The sequence below is a fragment of the Acipenser ruthenus genome, chromosome 24 (assembly GCF_902713425.1).
Source record: "Acipenser ruthenus chromosome 24, fAciRut3.2 maternal haplotype, whole genome shotgun sequence".
NCBI lineage: Eukaryota > Metazoa > Chordata > Actinopteri > Acipenseriformes > Acipenseridae > Acipenser > Acipenser ruthenus.
This window is the reverse complement of record NC_081212.1, coordinates 25,023,771-25,047,648: the sequence shown is the minus strand read 5'-3', so window position 1 is coordinate 25,047,648 and position 23,878 is coordinate 25,023,771. Positions and strand designations below refer to the sequence as shown.

At 40.9% G+C, this 23,878-nt stretch overlaps 1 protein-coding gene across 1 annotated transcript; it reads left to right on the top strand.

Annotated features, from left to right (window-relative positions):
* The first annotated feature begins 4,232 nt into the window (after positions 1 to 4,232).
* Positions 4,233 to 23,851, top strand: LOC117429951 (transmembrane channel-like protein 3). Its single transcript, XM_034049931.3, has 22 exons — positions 4,233 to 4,588; positions 5,573 to 5,716; positions 6,508 to 6,583; positions 11,960 to 12,041; positions 12,430 to 12,536; positions 13,009 to 13,107; positions 13,229 to 13,371; positions 14,013 to 14,160; positions 14,758 to 14,801; positions 15,821 to 15,968; positions 16,321 to 16,430; positions 16,664 to 16,742; positions 17,722 to 17,970; positions 18,144 to 18,272; positions 18,366 to 18,433; positions 19,131 to 19,259; positions 20,497 to 20,607; positions 20,949 to 21,074; positions 21,354 to 21,432; positions 21,685 to 21,727; positions 21,904 to 22,165; positions 22,381 to 23,851. The coding sequence occupies exons 1-22, from the start codon at positions 4,470 to 4,472 to the stop codon at positions 23,264 to 23,266; spliced, it is 3,381 nt and encodes a 1,126-aa protein (XP_033905822.3). The 5' UTR covers positions 4,233 to 4,469; the 3' UTR covers positions 23,267 to 23,851.
* Positions 23,852 to 23,878: the final 27 nt, after the last annotated feature.

Sequence of the window (23,878 nt, the reverse complement as noted above, 5' to 3'; positions counted from 1 at the left end):
GTGTGTGTGTTGCTGAGTAAAATAATTGAATTCATTCATATATAGGTAGTTAGATAGACTAGTACCCACACAGATGTCTGAGCTGGGATGTATCAATACATTAATAGAAACTGCCTTTTACATGGTGGTTGCAACAATGTTATTTTAAAGACTTTTTTGATGTTGAAGTGGTTCAGTTGTTCTCCGATACAGCCTCACTCCTCCTTTGTATAGCAGTAGAACTCTGGCTCTTATCCAGACTTTAGGAAAGTATCTGTGATCAGGGAGTGATGAAAAAGTGCAGCATTTGGTAATTAATGCATCTGGACTGTCGTTTTGAGTAAACCCGTAGTATCATCTGTGGTCATAATATACCTAACAGCATTAAAAATGAAGTGTCATTTGAGTATTATATTTGTACTTGCCTGCACTCATTAAAGTCATTTGTTATAGCCATCTGCATTTCAGGATTCTCGTGTTGGATGCTGAAGTTGTGGAACAAAACACGTCAGCTTCAATAAGAAACCAGTGTGGATTATATATATTGTATCTAATTTAGCCCCTTTTCTCAAAAGCTTCGTCATTGCATGTACCTATACAGTATTTAATTTTGATTATGGTTTGCAGTTTATATTTCCTTATATTTGTTTTATGTTCTTTTTTTCTATGTTTTTGTCGATGCTTTCTGCAGCCGTTTCCTCTGATCTGAGCTCAGAACCAGGAGTGAGGCTCACCAGTGCTTGGATGAGAGACCTCACAGAACAGGTCAGATGAGACGATGGCAGGCCCTCCCCACTACAGGCTAAAACTTAGTTTCCTTTTTTGACCTGGTCAACATTGTACAGGCAAGCAGCAAATAATACAAATCAATTACTGTGCATCAAAACAGAAATAGTTAAGACAGATAGCAGGATAAAACCTATACTGTCATACGGGCGGAAAGTCAGTTTTTGGACATTGTTTAAACATACAGTAAATACATAGTGTAACGCTTTACATATATGTTAATAATGTACATATGTTTTAATTATTTTATTATTGTTTTTATTGTAATAGTGAAGCTGGAAATCATCTCTTTTTAAAGCACTTGTGAAGCTTGAGACAGACAGTCTGACTGCAATCAGTCAGGAGACGCATAATTACGTCAATGGGGCAGGTAAACGCATTTAAACTCTGACTGACTGACATTTGTAATGGGCTGTTATAACATTACAGCTATACATTGTCAGTTTAGGTCAAATAAATGATTTTGCAAAGAGTTATTTAAAACTCGGTGGTGTTTTACCTTAGACCTACAGCCAAGACAATGGTGCAGTATTATCCGTGCATAAGCTTGTTTCCCTGCAAGGATCAACATCCTTGGAATCATGTTACAGTTTACACAGAAAAGGTATCAATACAGGAAAAACAACACTTTCACTGAAAACAAAAACTGTCATCAACTTGTTTATGCCAAAATACGATATTATAAAAGCAGCACTTAGCCATAAATTGCAAATCAACTTATCGCAATGTGTAGCCAGCCGTTTAAGCTTGTGCAATAGAATAAAAAACAAATTATAAGCCATGAAATGAACAAAGAGCAGGAAACCTTAAAAGACAGCTATAGCACTGTCCATGATACATTATATTATATTATAGGTAAATGTATTTGGAAATAGAGATTCAAAAGAAATTGACAGGAGTGTTACATTCCTATGTGTGCTAGACAGTGCACTGAAGAGACTAGTTAGTAGCAACAGCAGTAAAATGCTCATTCTTTGCACCTAAGTGTGAAAGTATGAAATTAGCAGTCTGATTAATACACAATGATTAAAAATAAAAAAAAAAAGTTATATTTTTTCTAAATAGCAGATCCATTAAAAATAGACATTTAATTGAGTATGGTAATATAAAGAATTTTTATACCCGGCAGTATTGAAAGTGATTACAAACCCAACAAACTAAAGAGATCCAGTGACTGGTATTATCAGAATGTTGTGGGTTCTGAACAGTACTGCAGTAACTGTACATTTGTTCCAAGCTGGTAACTCTGTAATTAAGCAATAAAAACCATGAAACTATTCTCCTATGAATCTGTAATTACGTTTCTCTAAATGAATTACCCATGCAGTACTGAAATTCTCATGAACAATTCCCATAAGACTAGCTAAGAGCTTATTGTGTTAGTCACTAATATAATCTGATTTTAATGTCTAGTGATTGCTAGGTGATGGTTTTTGTGATCCTCAGCAAACACTGCAAAATCACTGCAAAATGGAACAATAGAATGTCATTGGATTTTATTTTCTTATCATACTTTGATATGAATTGCGCTTATAAATATTGATGTCGTAATTCTGGGCCTCTTTGCTACTGTAGCTGCAAACGCCTAAATGTTCTTTAAAATCTGTTTATGGTTCTGTCCGCATCACCTCCTTCTCCTCATTTACTATCCTTTTCACCTCTTCATTGTTTGTATTGCATTAGATAAGAGGCACTTGTATAACCCCAGTGGATCTGATTCCCAGATTAACCTTTATGAAAAAGGCTGCTGTTAATTAAATTACTCTCAACAGTGCTTCAAACTAGAACTATGATTAACCCGTGACCTTTTGTACCGTAGCAGCTACTGCAATTAAAACCGCTCTTATCTTAAAGTATTGGGTTTTAACAGGTTAACAAGTTTCCAGCAGCAAACTGAATGGTGTGTACACACATTTTGCAAGACATAGCATCATTATCTATGTTGTTAAGGAGTTTGAACGGTTGCCCTAGCTTTCTTTTGGCAGCTTAGGTGGTGAGGGAGCAGTTCAGTCTTCGTACTAATTGATCCATGGTTTTGTGACGTGACCAAATTTGAGAACTTATTTCACTTTTGACTCGGATTCAAAACCCTGGGTGGAAGGCTAGCAACCAACTACGCCAAACCCTTTCTTCTAGTAGCTTTTAAGAAGTGTCTGCAAACTATCAGTCAATCTGGCAAATTCAGAGCTATCTGTTGTACAGATAATATGTGTTTGCACAAGAATATGTGTTTATTCTTCCAGCTGTTTTTCACTTGTATTCCCCAGAGTGTAGGATATTATCAGTAATGCATTATATAGTATAGCACACCCAAGGATAGTTTTAGTTTAATGTTTTGTGCCTATAAAATTCTATAAAGCCTAGTTTAGGACTGATGTGCTTTCTGTCGTACTCTAAACCACTGTAAAGTAAAGCCTGAAGCCAGATGAACATCTGGCACATTATCATACCTTGTTAACAAGCCTCACACGTAACTTCCGAGTGGGGATGTTTGATATCTGTGCCATTACTATTTCTGCCATGTACAGTAATTAAAAATCTGCCCAGACGTGTTCTGTGCATACAGCCAATGGCAATAATGTTGCAGGCGCTCTTTTTTTAAAAAAACCCTGAAATCTTAAGAAATTTGTACCATTAACAAAGTACGAAAGAACGTGTAATTATGAGATTACGCAATAGTTACTGTATTAATTTCTGTATTAGTTAAGGTTAAGGTGCTTATTATTCTGTAATCCCCTTGATGGTATTCATTTAGAGTTTAGCAAGCTCAATTCACCCTAAAGATCATAAAATCAGTGACAGTGACATGATAACAGGTCAGAAACGATGGGGTTATTGCATGGGCCACTGAGACTGCTATTGGCTCATTGCCCTCGTTCAATAGCCTAAAAGGTTATTGAGAGATTCCATTTAGAATAAACAGTGTAAAAACAGCCATGTTTCACATTTGTTCTGCGTTTTCTCAGAAATCTTCAGTCCAATTGCTCAGTGCTGTTTACAAAGTGTACTGCCTAGTGCTCCAAATATGGTTGTATTACTTTTGTAAAGCACTGTATATATACTGTATATAAGTTAAAGTACTGTTCTTATCCATTGCTGACTGAGAATGCAATATAGTGTATCGCTCGGATATTAATAAAACAGTCAACACATCCAGAACTGTAGCCACAAACAACAGATTTTTTCACTAATCACCTTGGTGAATAAAGTGTAACCTTCATTAACTCTTATCTTGGAGTAATATAATGTTAGCCAGCTTTTTCAAAATAGTCCATAATCACCATTTAATTGACACGAATCCTGCTGCCACATACAGAAAATCCTTACAATGAAAAAAAGGTAACTGGTACATCTTTCTATATATATAGATAGAATAAGCCCCAAGTATTTGTCATTTTTCCTGGTACATTTTTAGTCTAGTGCACACTGCTTCTGCAGCAGTGGTCACATCACGAGCACAGTGTCTGCACTGTAGCTGTTCCCCTTTAAGAGGTGGTCAATAGGACTCTGATTGGAGTAATTGTGTTAGTTAAATTCATCCCACTGGGGGTCTCTGTCACACTCCGATGAGGGATCATGTCAGCAGGTAGCACTGCCTGTCTTTGGGGGACTGGTGGATTACAGGAAGGGTTTGCTCATCTGGAGAGCTGAAAGTTTGAACACACACACACACACACACACACACAGAAAAGAAAACATTCGAAATGTCAACTGTGAGTGAGCCTGTGGCGATTACCAGATCTGCCCGATCTTCCAAAAGAAGCAAAAGTGTGAGGAAGAACTCCAGAAGAATCTATTCACATTACCAAGACCAACAAGCCAGGTAGGAAAACCTTTATATTTCTACATATATACACACACACTGAATTACTGTTGCTACTTTCCTGTAATGTTGTTTTTTGTGTCAGGATAAAATCTGCACAGAACATTTAAAGTCGGTAGCTGGACCACTTCTTTTCTAAACCATTCTTTTTTTCATACACAACATAACCTGAATAAACATGTTTGTTCTTTATCCTCCAGTTATTGGAAAATATTTTTTAAAAATATGATATTAAACATTTTTATATAGCTATACATGCATTGCCTGGTGAGGGCTCCGTTGAAATGTCTACTGCAAGACAGATATATATTTTTTTAGGCTAATGTTGTACTGTGTAAATATATACTCTCCGTATGGCAATCTAAAAGCATTTTGTTTTTCTAATTCATTATTGTATCTTGGTGTAATTATTTTGAAGCACTCTAAGCCACACAGATCTCAAATCTGGCATATTTTATTTAATGCTCATGCAGCAGAGAAGTAGATCATATGAGAATGCATTACACTGTGAGATATTAATAAAAAGTAGTAGTTCAAATAATTGATTTCACAATGCAGGTTATTTGGACACAACCTAAAACACATACTAATGTTATTAAAATGCTCTTCTGTAGTATAGGACGTAAAGGTACAATCTTTTATATATTTTTTACTGGTTCAAACAACTGAGGGCTGCAAACAAACCATCCATTATTCGCAACAAAAAAAATATTGGCCATTATGAAGTGAAATTCACCAAATTGCTATTAAAATGCAAGGAATACATTTACAAATACGATTACTATTTCACAATTTGCAATACTAAAATGAAAAGTAGAACATATTGTACAAGTGTGAAATCAGATAATAATATGTCTAAAAAAAAAAATTACTTTGTGGGTCTAGATTTTGCATGTGTTAAAGCCACTATTATGCTGAATACATATACTGCATCTGTACATGTGTATTCTCTACTGAAACTTTGCTTTTGATTTTTAATCTCAGCAATTCAGATGAAGATGATAAAGATGAAAGAACCGACAGCAATGACCCCGAAGAAATCTTTCAGAATATTCAGATTCAGAAGGAGATCATCGCCAACATTAGAACCCGATCGTGGCCAATGAGACAGAAACTCAAAGTGCTCAAGTAATACATCTATGAAACACTGTGGCTGCTCTGAATAATTTTGCTTAGACTTGAACAACATCACAGCCAGCCATACTGCACCATGCATCTGCTTACACCGGTCTGTAAGGAAGGTGATTTATTGTTAGCATGTGGACTGTGGATGTTAGCATGCTCTCACTGCAAGTGGACCATTTGCTTTGATGAAATGCCATGCCACTGATCATATTAGACTGAACACATATCCATCTACCTTTGACAACAGTACCTGGTGAATTGTAACCATGTTCCGTAGACACACTGTTTTACTACTGTGTATTCTGCAGTGTTAAAACATAGGGTTGATACCAGTATATATTGCTGATATAAAAATATGAATGCATAGTTTTCAGGCAGATTTCAAAAAGGATTAACTGAAAATGAATCAATTGAGTTGAACTCCAAGGTATGCAAATAGGTCTGGCGATGACCACCCTTGGGAATTTGTAGTGATGTTTTTTTTACATATATTTTTGTAAAAAAATGTACACATACTGTATTATATTGTAAAAGGGGAATGCATTAGATACATGCATTTATGTAGCAAAAGAAAAAGCACATTCTGTATCCTTGGAAATGGCAAGTTTAGTGAGCTGTGGAGCAGTAAAATGTTTTTTTTTATTATTATTAACAGCCTCATCAGTGCCCTTCTCTGCAGTAAATTTTTATTTCGTACCAGTCAACATTTCTATATAGTTTTTATTTCTTACAAGCAGGAGGTCTTCAGTCTGAAATGTTTTGATGACAGATTTAATGGTTTCATTTATTTTCAGACAAGCTAAAGAAATTGTCCTGAAGTTCGAAGGCAGGCTGACCAGGACCAGAGGGTATCAAGCTGCTGGAGCAGAAGTAGGTTACTTTTCAATAAAGCAAACTGTGTCTCTGTATGAGTACCACAGAGTATACTGTGGGGTCATCTACAAGCCGTGGAGCCTGCATTTAGCAGGAGCATTTTTATATGCGGACAGCAACTTCATCTCAATCAGCAGATTAGAGCTCGTGATTTTCCTTAGTGTATTTGCTATAAAATGAGGGGACAAAATTGATGATTGAATGGATCCCACACAAAGTAATGTAAATCTTTATTATTAAAGGTTCATGAAATGTAAGTAGAGAACACTGGAGTGCTAATATTAAGATGAGAGCAGCTGGAGTGATAAGAAATAGCCCCCAGGAGAATAGGTATTGTAAAGGTAAACTGATTTCTAATAATTTCATTTAGGTTTTAATAGCACCCATGGACTATGAATGCTTTATATTTGAATTAACTGTGACACCCTAATGAAACAGAAGTAGGTAAGACCAGCATTGAGTCCAAATGCATTCATTGCTGTAGCCTGCTCCAATTAACAACTTTAAATGTTACTCAATAAGAATAGTTCGGAATTCCTAGTATGCTATCATTTGCAAAATCCAGTATTTGTGTGTTTCTTTGTTTTTTCATTAAAAAACAATAAGAACTTTTATTTCTAATTTGGTCATAAGGATTTGATCTTGATTAGCCATTCTCTTTCTGTAATTATCTATTTCTCTTGTGTCTATTTATAAACTTTGCAGGTTATCGTTCCAACTTTTAAGGCTGCATACTGAAGTTAACAGAAAGCCTTTGCGTTAACTCAAAACCGACAGGAAAATTTATAGCCAGTTGTAATTGCTGAGTTTAATTAAAATGCTCCAAAGGCATGCAATAAAATCTTGGTAGCACCATTAAAATGAATTGACATTTACCGTGCAGATTGATGATGGTTTATTAATTTGAAAGATTGCTTTTTGTTGCTCCAGCTTTTGGAAGATTAAGACCCCTTCTCCATTTATTTTGTTTCACCTCAAGTTTAAAATGCACATGTGGCGGAGTGTCCCGCCCCTATTTATTATTATTTGTATTTTTGTTTGCGGCGCGGGTAAAAGCGCCGCGTCTTTTATTGTTATATTTAAAAACCTCGTGAGGATGCATGGCTGATCAGCTACTGATTATTTAACTAGCTGACAGTCATGCATCCTTACCAAACGCGTGCAGACTCTGGCCGGGGGATAATAAGATAATTACCAACTAGTTAAATCCCTCGGCCAGAGTATATAAACCAGCAGCACTATGCACTCGGGGTGTGGAGTGTTCGAGAGTGGAGAACGGGAGAGAGAGAGGAAGAAAACAATTGCTAAAACGTGCTGGAGTATCCAGCACGAAACTTACTTGTTTGTTTATTCGTTCGGCCCTCGTGCCCTTTTGTTTGGTGTTTTGTTAAATCTTTTGTTTTTGTTTTGTTTATTAAATACGCTGAGTGCACCAGCACTCAGCTTCAACCGCCCATCCACTGTTTTGGTTTGAGTTACTTCCTGGTCCGTGACGTCATCCACATCACCACTGCGAGCCAGACTGCCACATATGGTGTCCTGCGTGGGACAAACAACGCCTCCAACAGCCGGACCAGGAACAGCAAAGGAAGTTTTTTTCGTGTTCGTTTTTTCAAATAGTGTTTTTTGTGTTTGAAAAAAAAAAAAAAAAAAAAAAAATGGATGAAGTGGACGCCTATATGGAGAGGTGGCATGCGCATCAGAGGGAGTTGAAGGAAGGAGGGGCTACATGGTGCCTCGCCTGCCTGGAGTATGGGCACCTCCCTGAGGTGTGCCCATATGAAGACCCCCTCTTTGTGCAGGCCTTTGATCGAGGTGAGGTGGAGACTGCGGAGGAGTGGATCCACCTGAAGGCCATACCATCGCCGCAGGTGGATCAGGAAACCTGCCTCACCTGCCTCAAAGGGGAGGAGTGGTGCTTTGCCGTCGGCAAGGTCGGGCACAAAGCACCCGACCAACCCCCTCCATGGCAGGAGGTGGAACTGCTGGTCCCGAAGAAGGGAAGGAGGGGCGGTGCTAAGAAGGCAAAGAAGCCCGCACGTCCTGCGCCTGAGTGGGAGGAGCCCGAACGTCCTGCGCCTGCGTGGGAGGAGCCCGAACGTCCTGCGCCTGAGTGGGAGGAGCCCGAACGTCCTGCGCCCGAGTGGGAGGAGCCCGAACGTCCTAAGCCCAAGAGGGGGGAGTCGGTGCATCCACAGCCCAAAAGGGAGGAGTCGGTGCGTCCACAGCCCAAAAGGGAGGAGTCGGTGTGTCCACGGCCCGAAGAGAGGGAAGTCGGGGCTTCCACAGCCCTAGGACCCAAGCTGCAGTCCCAAGAGCCAGAAGGGGAGGAGTTACAGGCTCAACCCCCTGAATTTTTCTGGGGGGGAGAAGGGCAGGATGCTGGTGTTCCCCAGCAGCCTCTATTTATGCTGCTGAAGGGAGCACGGCACACACCAGCCCAGCCGCCACAGCAGAGGGAGCCAGCACCGCCACAGCCTCCCTCTGAGTGGCCAGCATCCGCCCCATCGCCTCTGCCTCCACCACCACCAGGAGCAGAGCAGCAGGAGCTGCCTCTGTCTCCACCACCACCAGGAGCAGAGCAGCAGGAGCTGCTTCTGTCTCCACCATCACCCGGAGCAGAGCAGCAAGAGCTGCCTCTGCCTCCGCCACCTCCACCAGCAGAGGGTGAATGCCTGCTGGTTCCGCCTCCACCGTCGTGGGAGGACTGCTTGCCCCTCCCACCTCCACCAGCAGAGGGTGAATGCCTGCTGGTTCTGCCTCAACCGCCGTGGGAGGACTGCTTGCCCCTCCCACCTCCACCAGCAGAGGGTGAATGCCTGCTGGTTCCGCCTCCACCGTCGTGGGAGGACTGCTTGCCCCTCCCACCTCCACCAGCAGAGGGTGAATGCCTGCTGGTTCTGCCTCAACCGCCGTGGGAGGACTGCTTGCCCCTCCCACCTCCACCAGCAGAGGGTGAATGCCTGCTGGTTCCGCCTCCACCGTCGTGGGAGGACTGCTTGCCCCTCCCACCTCCACCAGCAGAGGATGAATGCCTGCTGGTTCTGCCTCAACCGTCGTGGGAGGACTGCTTGCCCCTCCCACCTCCACCAGCAGAGGATGAATACCTGCTGGTTCCGCCTCAGCCGCCGGGGGAGGACTGCTTGCCACTCCCAGCTCCACCAGCAGAGGGTGAATACCTGCTGGTTCCGTCTCAGCCGCTGTGGGAGGACTGCTTTCCCCTCCCACCTCCACCAGCAGAGGGTGAATACCTGCTGGTTCCACATCCACCGTCATGGGAAGGACTGCTCCTGCCCTGCCTCGCACCACCCAGGGATGCCTGCTTCGCATCGCCTGGGGCTGCCTGTTGCTCCGCATCACCTGGAGAGCCACCAGCTACAGAGAACGAGGGAGAAGTGGAGCTCCCGCTGCCGCCTCCATGGCCAGGGGCTCCCCTCCCGAGTTCACCTCCCGAGGGTCCGCTGCCGCTGCAGTCGCCTGGGGTCGCCAGGGATCCTGCTTCGCCTGGGGTCACTACACTGTGGTCGGAGCCCCACGGAGGGGAGCTGCCGGCCATGAAGAAAGGGGGGGAGGTCAGGAGACCAGCTCCCCCAGCCGCACTTTCGCGGCCGGAGATCATGTGGTCAGAGCCCCACGGAGGGGAACTGCTGGCCGTGAAGAGGAGGGGGGAGGTCAGGAGACCAGCTCCCCCAGCCGCACTTTCGCGGCAGGAGTTTGGGTGGTCAGAGCCCCACGGAGGGGAACTGCTGGCCATGAAGAGGAAGGGGAAGGTCAGGAGACCAGCTCCCCCAGCCGCACTTTCGCGGCCGGAGATCATGTGGTCAGAGCCCCACGGAGGGGAACTGCTGGCCGTGAAGAGGAGGGGGGAGGTCAGGAGACCAGCTCCCCCAGCCGCACTTTCGCGGCAGGAAATACTGTGGCTGGAGCCCCATGAAGGGCAGCTGCCAGCCATGAAGAAGGGGGGGGAGGTCAGGAGACCAGCTTCCCCCGCAGCAATTTCGCTGCAGGAGAAAGGGTGGCCGGCCATGAAGAAGGGGGGGCAGGTCTGGAGACCACCCCCAAAATTTTTTTGGCCAGAGGAGCCGGCCGGTGCGCGGGCCATTGGAACGCTACGGCTGTTTGGGTGGGAGGAGGACATCCCACCGTGGCCGCCACCTTTGGTCCGCTGCTGCCCCTGTTCCTGCGCCGGGACTGCTAACCGGGACTTTGGGGACTAAGGGGGGAGGTGGCCGAAAAGGCCATGTGTGCTGCGCACAAGGGGGGGCATGTGTGGCGGAGTGTCCCGCCCCTATTTATTATTATTTGTATTTTTGTTTGCGGCGCGGGTAAAAGCGCCGCGTCTTTTATTGTTATATTTAAAAACCTCGTGAGGATGCATGGCTGATCAGCTACTGATTATTTAACTAGCTGACAGTCATGCATCCTTACCAAACGCGTGCAGACTCTGGCCGGGGGATAATAAGATAATTACCAACTAGTTAAATCCCTCGGCCAGAGTATATAAACCAGCAGCACTATGCACTCGGGGTGTGGAGTGTTCGAGAGTGGAGAACGGGAGAGAGAGAGGAAGAAAACAATTGCTAAAACGTGCTGGAGTATCCAGCACGAAACTTACTTGTTTGTTTATTCGTTCGGCCCTCGTGCCCTTTTGTTTGGTGTTTTGTTAAATCTTTTGTTTTTGTTTTGTTTATTAAATACGCTGAGTGCACCAGCACTCAGCTTCAACCGCCCATCCACTGTTTTGGTTTGAGTTACTTCCTGGTCCGTGACGTCATCCACATCACCACTGCGAGCCAGACTGCCACAGCACAGTAATAATTTTCCAAAAGCAACTTCTCAGCAGTTAATATTTAGTTTTATCAAGGTTAAATGCTGGGTATTCAGGGATAAAAGCTGGTTTTCATTGCATATCCTACTGCTGTTGTGTTTGTCTGGTCAACTAGTGAGAAATGTGATGTAGGTATTTCAAAGTATCTAAAAAAAGTGGTGTGTTCCACATAGACAATACTGTGCTGCAATTGTACAGAATTCTGTTTGCAGTAATAGTACATAATATTGTGGCCGCAGTGTATTGTCGGCGCTCTAAGAATAAGGAATATGTCATGTTAATAATTGCTTCAAACTTTAATAAAATGTTTATTTATTCTGGAATCCATATTATCACACTCTAAATACAAACAGCAAAACACAGCTGGATCAAAGTTGTTAACACATGTAGCTTTCTCTATAATGACTCGTGTATATCCTGCTGTGTGGTACTGAGCTAGCAAAAAAAAATTGGAAGATTAATATAATCAACTGTATAGATTACAAAACGTGTAGTCCATCCATTGCTTTATTTATTTCTTCTCACTTGCCTCTTATTGCTTTCAGATGCTGAGAAAGCTGTCACGTCTGGCATATAATATAGTCGTCCTTTTTATTCCATGGGAAATGAGAATCAAGAAGATTGAGAGTGAGTGCTAACTTGTATGCAGTCTTATTTTAGGCTGGGGATATTCAGATGCAGACATTCATTTATTTCCAAAGCAGACAAAAAAAAAAAAGTCATTAGATTAGAAAGAGTCAGACTTGCTTGCTGATGAAAATGAAAATAATTAGATATGGCGTAACATCTGAAATCCCTATTACACAGTTCTAGAAGACAACTAAGACCTGCGATTCTGTAGCTCTCTTTCCAGTGTGTTTTTATTGCGTTTAGTGGGAGTTAAAAAAAAAAACAATAACACTGATTGAGCACTAAATGAGAACAATTGCATTGAGATCCGTCATTGCTCTCAGACCACTAAAATAGGACTTTGTTTTCTGCAGAACATCTTTATACTGTCTTCAATTCTTCGCAGGTCATTTTGGTTCTGGAGTGGCTTCATATTTTATCTTCCTGAGGTGGCTATTTGGAATCAACATTGTACTAACTGTAATGACGGGAGCTTTTGTGGTATTACCAGAAGTAAGTAAAAGCCATATATCATCAGCCTGGCGAGAGTAAGATTGCTTGTATGGGCTCTGTAGCTGAACTATACATACTTGTTATGTTTCTTAATTCACTTTATATCTGTATTGTTTATTAGCCCTTATCGCTCCCATTAACCATTTATCTGAACACATTTCCATTCATTATCTGCCATGCTATATCATCGTTTACATTTCAGCAGTAATGCTTCATGCTGAGTATAGCAAAAAAAATGTAAAGGTTATAGATGCCTCTTTGAGGTTATTTTCAACCTATTTAAGTAAATAACAATACAATGGCATCACAGGCAACAAGCAACACGGCACCACTTTGGCTCCAGTCAGAAGTTCTGATTTATTCAAGTTTTTCTGTCACGGAGCCCCGATGCAATTTCCTGAGATATCAGTAAAGCCACACCAGTCACACAATCCCATCTGTGTGTGTGTTTTTTTTTTTATTTCTAATTTAGCTGCTGGCAGGAGCGCCGTTTGGAACCACGAGCAGCAAGACCATTCCAAAGGAGCACCTTGCATCAGCACAAGACCTGGACACCATCTGGTCACTGGGGGCAAGCCTATCAGCGTGTTTTATAGCTTTGTCAATACCGCACCCTGCTGAATTGCACAAGCATTTCATTAATTCAATGGATTTTCCTCTGAAGCGCAATCTGTCTCTTGGTTTCTTCACAGGGCTACCTCCAGTACTCTGTCCTGTTTTATGGCTACTACGGCAAAGACAGGAAGATTGGGAACGCTGGTTATCGGCTGCCCTTGGCGTACTTTATGGTCGGGATGGCTGTTTTTGCCTACAGCTTCATCATTCTGCTAAGAAAGTAATTTTTTTTTAAATTTTAATTTCTTACTCTATCTTTTTTTTGGACCATTTGATTTTTTAATCTGCAACGAGGGCTGAATCAATAACCTGGAGGGATATACTAATGAAAAGAAATGCATGAAGCAGACAAAATTGATGAACAATAATAGATTAACCCAAAAACACACACCTGTGTTAGTACCACAGATCAAATGTGCCTGTTTTCTTGGATATCTCCAGTTTAGGCAAGGTCCTTAATAGCGGGCAGTACAGTAAACAAACAGTGGGTACAACAAGCATATGGGTACCTGACAACACCATCACTTATCCAGCCCTGGTCACCAATAGTATCATCGTTATGTGTTGTATTGGATGTTTTTGTCCGCAGTGAATACTTTATGCTTTATGTCATATTTTTATATAGTAAAATGTATATTTCAAACTGTTTTTTTTTTTTCCTAACCCTTTCATATTATAAAATAAAAGATGATGCTGTTTCCCAGGGAAGCTAATTCCATGTTGTGTCGGGGAAACTGGAAATGTGGTGCAGTGAAGATCAGCTGAGTAATTTACAGCTCCACATGGTTGTCTGCGATGACCAGCTTCTGTTATAAATGCCGGTGCCTCAATCCTGTATGATTCCTTTTCCCTTTAACACAGAATGGCCAAAAACTCCAGATTGAGTTTCGCCAGCGCCTCAGATGAAAACTACACTTTCTGCTGGAGGGTGTTTTGTGCCTGGGACTACCTGATAGGAAACCCAGAGGCTGCACAGAGCAAGGGAGCTGCTATAGTGAACAACATCAGGGTAAGCAGCTGGCTGCATTACTAAATAGAGTCCCCTTGATTTAATTTCCAATGATCATTCTGTGTTAATTTAGTAGCAGATTACCTGCCATTGTAGCTTATGTGCTGTTCATTGCAGCTGATTTCCCAAGGGGGGGGGGGGCTATTAATTAAAGCTAATCTCAAATCTTCAGTAGTTTTACGAATGAAAAGGTATCTGATTCATTGAGTGCCTTTCTGTGTTAATAGATATGCAGTGTAACTGACAGGACACAAATACTGTTTGGTTACATCATAGTACCCAATAGGAGTTTATGTAAAACGGTATTTAGACAAAAGCAAATTGAATGAAATCAAGGTGTATTTGAATTTAAGTTTCAACATATCATGAAGAAAAGTCTCAATAATACAAGTACCATTACATTCCAAAACCAGTACATTATTTTGATAGCCAGTGTGCAGCACTGTCATTATAAAAAAAGCTATATAACCCATACTAAAGATCCAAAATTGTACATATGGACATTTTCTCTGTGTGTATCATTTTTTTTTTCTACCAGAGACGTGACATTCCTTTAACCGCCAACTAATTATACATTTTGCTTACATGTTTCCAAAGGAAGCTATTTTAGAAGAACAAGAAAAGAAGAAAGACACAAGCCTGTAGGTATTCAAAGTCTAGAAATGTGCAGATAGCCATTCACGTTTGTACAACCTAGTGAGCTTGTTCCTGTATTTGAGTGTATCTCCGTGTCCTGTGTACCTTTTGCAGTGATCTGTGCCTAGGTCAGTCTACAATGAGATGCAGTTTTAAAAAAAGTCACACACCGCTGTTTTTGAGCTTTATTACCTTGTAGTGTGGCTCAACAGAGCGGTAACTTTAGTAGTAACTGTCATGTATAGCCAAGCACTGCAGTATCACTCACCTCTTCTTGAACACTTTATGCAATTAAAGAATTCCCAGCCCTTTAAAACTGTTAACACGATGGCAAATGCATATGGTGCATAGATTGAATCTTCATTTGCATTATCGCCCTGTATTTATTTATCCGTGATTTACCAATCCTCCTCCTCTGACAGAACCTCTGCAGCAATGCACCTTAATTCATTCTTCTGCTCCCCAGGATGGCTGTGAGTAAATCACTGTCCAGCACCAGTAAATCGCTGCCTGGTCACTTGTACAGTAACAGAATATTCTACACTAAGATACTAATTCCCCAAGCTTTATTTCTGGGTTATCCTTGAAGAAGGCTATGTAGCCAAACTGTTGACTCCAAACCTATATTTCTTTCTATAAGGTTGCACACTGACACGCAGCACACCACCTCGCCAATTTATAACCTGTTTTATAATAGGACGACTTTTACAAAAAAAACATTTAATATAACGTAAATCTATTTTATATCAAAGTGACTCATTTTGTTATATTTCCAGCTATTGTCGGTTAGCAAATCCCTCTACTAAGAAAAAAACTAGAGACACTCTACACACCATCTTTAAATGTGTCATACGGTAAATAGGACACAAATGAAGATGATCTTCTGTTTTTCTTTCTCTCTTGGATGACGTTTGTACACAGGGCGGTGTGTTTTAATTTGGACAAATCTGTAACTGTGATTGCTTGATTTTCGGATACCAGTATGTGATTTATAATTAATGCTTATAATTTGATTTTTTTTTAGGGCTGTATTGATAAGTTTAAGAATCCTTGCGAACATCCTGGTCCTTCTCTCACTTGCTGGCAGTATTTACATCATCTACTTTGTTGTTGACCGTTCCCAGAAGCTCGAGCAAGAGAAGCCTGAGTTGACTCTGTGGGAAAAGAATGAGGTAAGGTCACCTTCATCTATAATCTATTATATGTATCTGGGATGGGTTTTTGTCGGTCAACATAATTATCAGTTCTTTTCAATTCTATTTTTAATCTTGAAAACAGCATCACTAATATAATGAGAAAATTAACGCAGGGGACATTTTTTAGGGAAAGGATTTAGTACAAAGAAAGATGCAGCTGCACCCCATATTCATTAAACAACCTTTTTTGTATTAAATTATTAAATGCTGACAGATTTCTGGATAGTGTTGTTTTGTTGTATAATTGTATAATTTATGACTAAATTCTTTCTTATTATTACTTATTTTGAAATGGCTCACTGTGGCTGTGCTGTTGTTGTTTTATTAGGTCAGTGTGGTGGTCTCACTTATCACCATGATTGCACCTTCTGCATTTGAACTTGTTGCCCAGCTAGAGATGTACCACCCCAGAACAATGCTGCAGTTCCAGCTTGCCAGGTAAAGGATTCTGCACTCGAACTAGAAGAATGTTGATCAAATCTTTACCTCAACTCATTTTTACTAGGATCCATGTTCATTAAAGTACAAAAATACAGCCTATTATTTCCCTATCTTCTTTTATGAACACAATGATTTTAAAATCACAAAAGTTTGTATAAATTAGGTGAAAATCCTCACAGTCCTGAGTTGCACACTCAAGTTTGTATAATTGTTGTGTTTGATTTTGTCAGGGTTCTTGTGTTGTACTTGGGAAACCTGTACAGCTTAATCATTGCTTTGTTGGACAAAGTGAACATCATGAGTTCAGCTGTAAGTACTCTTCTTATCTTACACTGCAGTTAGGATTTAGCATTACCAGTAACTAATATACAATGTTTTCTGATGAGGTGCTTGTAGAAGTCTTTTCTAGTGCAATATGGTAACAGTTCAAGTAACAGTTTGGTTAGGCATGTAGGTTAGGGTTAAGGATGATAGTTGGCTATTTTCTTACTGTGTTTGTCTATTCAGACAATGTTGAGGCACTTGGTATTTCACAGCCAGTTCTAATTGATAGAACTGTGCATGTGATAGGGTGTGTAAGAAACTTGAAATTCTAAATGTAGCACACTATAAAAACCAGGAAAGACTGGAGCTGATTTAGCCCATTGAGGTGCTTCCCTCTTAAGTATGTAATTTCCCCAGAGAGGCGTCTGATTGCTTTGTGAATGACCCTGATCTATGAGAGCATCTACGACCACACCCATATTGTGCTGTTTAAAATGTAAACGAACACTTAGCCTAAGATGGCTCAGCTTTGACTTATAGTGGAGCAATGTGAAAAATAATGTTATATACCTTTATAATACATACACCTTAAACACAAAAACACACTCTCTGTAAACACAAACCTCATGTATTGTACTGTAATAAAAAGTAACCATGTTTGTGCATCATATGGCCATTACCTAACTATACTTCCATCACACCAAATAGTGTTTGCTGATAGTAATAAGATGTATTCACATTGGTTGAAATGTGTTGTATGAGTTTGGATTTAGCTTTGCTCTAATGTAAGTATGTGGTGTTTTATACAAGTAAGTCTGGGACCACAGGCTGAAAACTTTTCACAAATAATTCACAAATGTTCAGGCATAGTTTGAGACACTAAGCCACACAGCTCAGCACCCCGTCTTCAAAGTCTGATCAATTTGATATGGTTCAAGATCCTATCCTGTAGCCTGTTATTTTGGCATGTCTTTATAGGCAACACAATGGAAAATCAAAGCTTGACCATGCTCTTTCCTTCCAGGAAATGTCCAGCATTCCAAGCAACTGGTCAGATTCTACTGCATTCCTGGCCACCATAGCACTCCCTGAAGAAGAGAACCTGTCCACCATAGTGCCTGATTTCACAGAGAGCAGGAACAGCACGATGAGTGTAGTGTTTCAGGAAAACCAAACCAAAGCAATCATACCACTAGCGTTCAACAAGACTGCTCTGTATGAATACAACATGAAGTCCCAGCAAAACCAGTGCTGGGAAACCTATGTTGGACAGGTAAAACGTCATCATGTCAAACCAAGTACAGAAAGTGATTTTGCAAATGCTGTAACATTTTAAAATGTACATTCATATTCTTGCTGTGATACTAAAATCATTTTTTAAGCTGTAATTATTTAAACAGAAACCATCTGAAACCTAGTGCTCATGAATGTAATGTTTTGTTGCAGGAAATGTTGAAGCTTTCCATTATTGATATGTTATTTACTGTGGCGAGTATCCTCCTGATTGATTTTATCCGTGGGCTTTTTGTTCGCTACTTGAGTGACTGCTGGTGCTGGGATCTGGAGAGCAAGTTTGTAAGTATGTCTCGGAGTTTCTCTATAAGGTTTAATTCTGGTCTTGCTGATCTTCATTTGCAACCTTCCATGCACTTTGTGTTTTTTTTACAGCCCGAATATGGAGAATTTAAAATTGCTGAAAATGTTCTCCATTTGATTTACAACCAAGGGATGATATGGTATGTAAGAAATTGTACGTCATTAATACAATGCAAAACTAGCTGGCTACAATCAGGCATATCTGTCTGGCTGGGCGCTGTGTTTGAATGAACCAAATAACATCCAATAAAAGCTTTACCGTTGTGTTATTAAATAATTTAATGCTAAAGCATGCACTAAGCATTAAACAATTTATACATGCTAACTTGCCTTGTCTTGGGAAACTGAGCACAGGGAATATTGATATACACCTACTAAAACTTTTAACATAATTTTCAAGATTTGTACACTACAGTTCTACAGTCATTGAGTTTATTGTGGAGTTTGTTGTTGACTGAGTCTATCTGCTGCAAACATGAGGTTCATCTTTTGTAAACCAGAAATAAACCAGTAAATGTGAATAAATCCAAATTCCAACTATTGTTCACCCCCAAACCTTGAGAGGGCCCAGACTTATCCTGTGAGATCTTTATTGGGGCATCAGTTTTACATAATTCCTAAAACACTGTACTAGAGAGCATTAATCTCATTTTGTTTATTTATTATTAAATCATGTTTAGTCAAGATAGGCCAATTCCCAGTTGGGGATTGAAGCATGAACACAAGAAAAAACGACAGTGTTTAAACTATGGCACATCTTTAAAAATGGAAGGCTGCAATACAGTATATTATACATGCTAAAGTAATACATTATTCCAATGTTGATCCCCATTTCAGGATGGGCGCCTTCTTTTCGCCATGCCTTCCAGCAGTCAATGTTCTCAAGCTGATAGGGCTCATGTACTTGAGGAGCTGGGCAGTCTTAACATGCAATGTTCCACATCAGCAGGTCTTCAGAGCCTCAAGGTCAGTGCAGACTAATGGAGTAATGGGGCAGCTCACTTTAGTTATAGAAGTCTTATGTCTTCACAGCGTAAACCCCTTATAACTACAGGATGAATGCGGTTTTAGGAAAGAAATGCATTTACTTCCATCTTCTTTTTAAAAACAATGGAATATGAGATCCCTTTCTACAGCACTTCCACAATCACTGGACCATTACCTGTAGAAGTGTTTTGTGGCTGAAGCACTTTTTGGAATCGCCAGTATCCAGTGGGTTTTAAATGCACAGCACACCCGATTAAATTCCACATCGTGTGTGCCTGCTATTTTCTGTATTAAGATAGATCATATTTTCACATTGAAATATTGTAAGGGTCGCCAGGCGATTCTTACAAGCCTCTCATGTTAATTTCTAGAATACAGACCCTGACATCCACGCTGGTACTGGGCTATAGATGGTGTACATCCATAGTGTAATTTCATAGTTGCTTTTTGGTTGGTGAAGCAAAACTCCAAGACCTCAACCAGTGCAACTATGGCATGACCAGCTACCCCACTAGTCGCTCATCAGCACAGTTCCTACCACTATTGCTGGAAGTGACAGTCCTGCGTTTTTAACTTGATCTCTTTAACAGCCTCACGTCTGCCTCTTTCTTGGCTTATCAGTCACTTCCAGATGTGAAATCTTGCTGCTATCTATTTCAACCGTTCTTAATCTAAACTGAAGGCAGCTATTAAACCTGAAGTATTGACTTTTTCTCTCATGATAGAAGTTGATCATTCATGTAGCCTCAATGCACATGCTTTTTTTACCATAAGCAACATCTGATTCCTTGAAGGAAGTTCTGTCAATTTAACCTGCAGTTTGAGATGTGTCGATGCATATAGAGCGGCCCCACCTTGGTCCATAGTCATAAAACATTAGCGTGCTAGTAAATGCAACACAGCCCAATGCATTTACCGCTGTGCTAAAGCTTTATGAGCACAGCTCTTTGTTTTAGCTCTGGATTTTCATATAGTTGTATGCAGAATATTGGTGTGCATCCATATATTTTTGTATTAACCCTTGTATCATATTGTTAACGTGCACTAACATGTATGTCGCTTACTGATTTACAGTATGCAAGTCATTTTTAATCATTGTTTAGAATAATCTGTAAACTGTATTCTAGCAGCCATCACTAGCTATGTCATATTTTAGCTGATTGTAAAAAAGCAATTGCTATATTTATCTAACAGGACCCATTGTATTTTTCCCCAGATCCAATAATTTCTACCTTACAATGCTTTTGTTTATGCTGTTCTTATGTATGCTACCAACGATTTTTGCTATTGCAAGATACAGACCATCAGCAACCTGTGGACCTTTCAGGTAACCTGCTTTTTATATCATTTCATTGCTTTACAATTGTAATGCCAAGAGACTGTTATAGCCGTGATTATTCTTTTATTTAAACATAGGTGCAGCATTTGTTTAAGAAAAATGTACATAAAAGGTCAGTGTCTGTGATGACAGAGAATGTTTGTTGATTTAAAACAACTAAAATAACAATATTTGCACAAATGTAGCTCAGTGAATGAGGGCTAAATACACATCTTTTCCAGCTCACCAATCTTACGGACAGTAGCGCCATCATGAACCCAACTAAACTGAAGACCTACGATCTGCACATGCCTGGCTACTCTTTAATTCACTCTTTGCTTGCATTGCAGTGGCCAGGAAAAGATTTACGATATTATTTCAGAGACCGTTGCAAACGATTTCCCTTTATGGTTCAGGACTGTGATGGATTACGTCACCAGCCCTGTTGTTGTCCTTCCTGCTCTGTTACTTCTCTTGTAAGTACTTTCCCCAGTAACACAAGCTCACTGGGAACTACAGTAAATGACATGTAGATTATGCCCCATTCTGAAATAACGGGAATGGTGATTGGTGCTGTAGAATTCAGTCATGTTTAGGCCCATCTTAAAGGGATACATTTTGCCTTGTATAAGATTTGCATGCACTTGATATTTCTCGTACCAAGGAGCTCTACAAAGCAGACAATCTGTACACTGCTTCAAAGAGGAAGTAGCCATCCAATGTTTATAGGTCGTGTGTATCTTCTTATGTTCCAGCATGCTGATCTATTATCTTCAGTCTATTGCACGATCATTAAAGGTCACCAACAATCAGCTGAGAATGCAACTTCAGACAGTGAGTATCATTTGTCTGTGCAGTAAGTAGATCAAGTGATTTGTCTTTATTTGTCTGCACAAACACATAACTCTTTATCAAATGTGCCACAACAGATACCATACTGTTAAATCAATTGTAATATGTGAATTTGTTAACCTGCATAACCAGCGGTGGTGTTTGGATGCAATTCTGTAAAGGGTCATCAGAAATTCACATGTGGTTTATGAGCAGGATCAGAAAATGACAGACGTTTTTTTATTTTTATTTTAGGAAAGAACGGAGGACAAGAAAAAGGTTTATCAGCTGGCAGTGTGTAAGTATTTCAACCTTAAAAAAATGTTTTATTGACAATCACTTTTTTCTACTTTTACCTACAAAGTTAAAAAACACGGGGCATAACATTCTGAAGATATGTCCCAATATGTTAGTATTTGCTGTTGCCTGAAGAATGTTGTAACTAACGCAGTCCTTGTTTTTGTGCTTCTATAGCGAGAATGATAACTCATGAAGGAAATGATAAAAAGCCAGATCAAGAGAGTGACATCACCAGCCAGGAGTCCTCTCTCCGCTCCTCGTCTCCCAGACGAAATGGCAGCGTGATGAACTTCGAATCACCAGTGAGCAGAGGCTACAGCATTCGCACCATCTCACAGTCTGCATCGCGCTCTGATGTGAGCAGGGCAACCACTGCATCACAAATCCCACCCGTTCCCCTTTTACAGAAACACAGGATGGAACACATTCCTAACAGGTAAAAGCTTTATCTCAACTCTTCCATGAAATCCTAAAGTTATCCGGTGCTTGAAGACAAGGTGGTGGGGGTGGGGGTGCTAGATGTAAGAAAGTAACTATATTCATTAATTTATTTAAAGTGATCAACCTGAACAGCTTCAAGAAAAAGACTTAACAGTCTTCATATACTTGGCTCTGCAAATAAACCTTTTTATTGTTTTTTTTTTCAAAAAGGCATCCTGGAGCTCTACAAGGTGATGCAAGTGGAGCCTGCAGATCAAAGTCCTACCACAACGTAGTCTACAACCCTTCAAGTAGGTTTACAGAGAACGTCCACTCTGACCCTCTTTTCAGGAAGAGTATCCGTCCCGTGCACCCAGAAGCCATGGGAGGAGGAGGGGCCCAGGGTTTCATCAGCCGGAGAGCACACACCACTCGCTATGTGATAGTCAACGAGCATGAAGCCAGAAAAAAACTGCTGCGCTCATCCACCAGAATCTTGAGGCACTACAGGGTGGAGGAGCCGGGAGACATAGTGGAGTTATATCCGAAGAATATAAAAAGGTACACTGTTCGAACTCCCCAAAGGTCACACCAACCTCACGTCAGTGAAGAGGAAGAAGAGGAGGAGGCGGCAGGAGGAATGCGAAGAGGCTCTTTAAGTAGATCCCATCGACCTCGCTCCCTGTCAGACCTCCATCAACCTGCACGTTTTTACATCGGTGACAGTGTAGGCAGCCAGCTGGCCATCACCAAAGGCCTGGCTAAGGTTCGCTATGGAGCCTACGAAGATAACTGCAAAATGGATTGGGAAGACACAGCTTCCCAGTTTCGTTCCCGAACAAAAATCAGGAGCACGGAGCAAGTGGAGCGTCACCCGGAGCCGCATGTCAAACCCAAAACGAAGCACAAGGTTGAACCGTCCTTAACCGAGTCGGACTCTGCGTCCATCGCATCGAGCAGCGATCAGCAAAACAGCAGCACTGACCAGTACATTCAGGTCATTCATAACAAAGAGAAATACTTGAAACCCAGCGGCAAGCTTACGAAAAAGAAATCAAAGACCAGCGTAGACTTAAACGTTTCAGGATCAAGTGAACTGATTTGTTCCAATGTCTGACAGTGTAATTTGTGAAGCTGTACCATATTACTTTTCTTGCTTTGATTGACAAATGTTAAAGCCTATTTTGTATTTAAATCTCCTTTGACAAATTGTATGGTATGTATGTCAATGCTAACTTATTTCTGATGTTTGACAATATTAAAGTCACAGAAGAGATTGACTGCCCACAGAGCTTAAGATGCAGCATAAGTTGTTTTGTCAGCAAATCTGTTGTGTTGCCCGTTGTGTCTACTGGTCATATGCCAGGCTTCTGCTTCTTTGACTTCTACTGGGTCTGCATAATTTTTCTGACATTTACTGTAAATGAAGCCCCCCCACACGCTCATCCCTGTTGAACTGAAAAAAAGCAATATTGAAGTAACATATGCTTCCTTCCAAAAAACAATTTCAAACCAAAATCCTAGGCACTGACAATGACAATATTGTGGCTCGTTTACTATTTTATATTTCCGCTTGAAAAAAATAAACATCCCGTGATGCAGCCAAAGATTTGAGGAATATTGAGGTTACATGATTTCCTTGAGGAGACGACTAGCTGTTGAAGCTGTGTACTAATGGTATCCTGGTGTTCTGTAAGGGTATAGCAGGCTCTAGGGTTATATAGAGGAC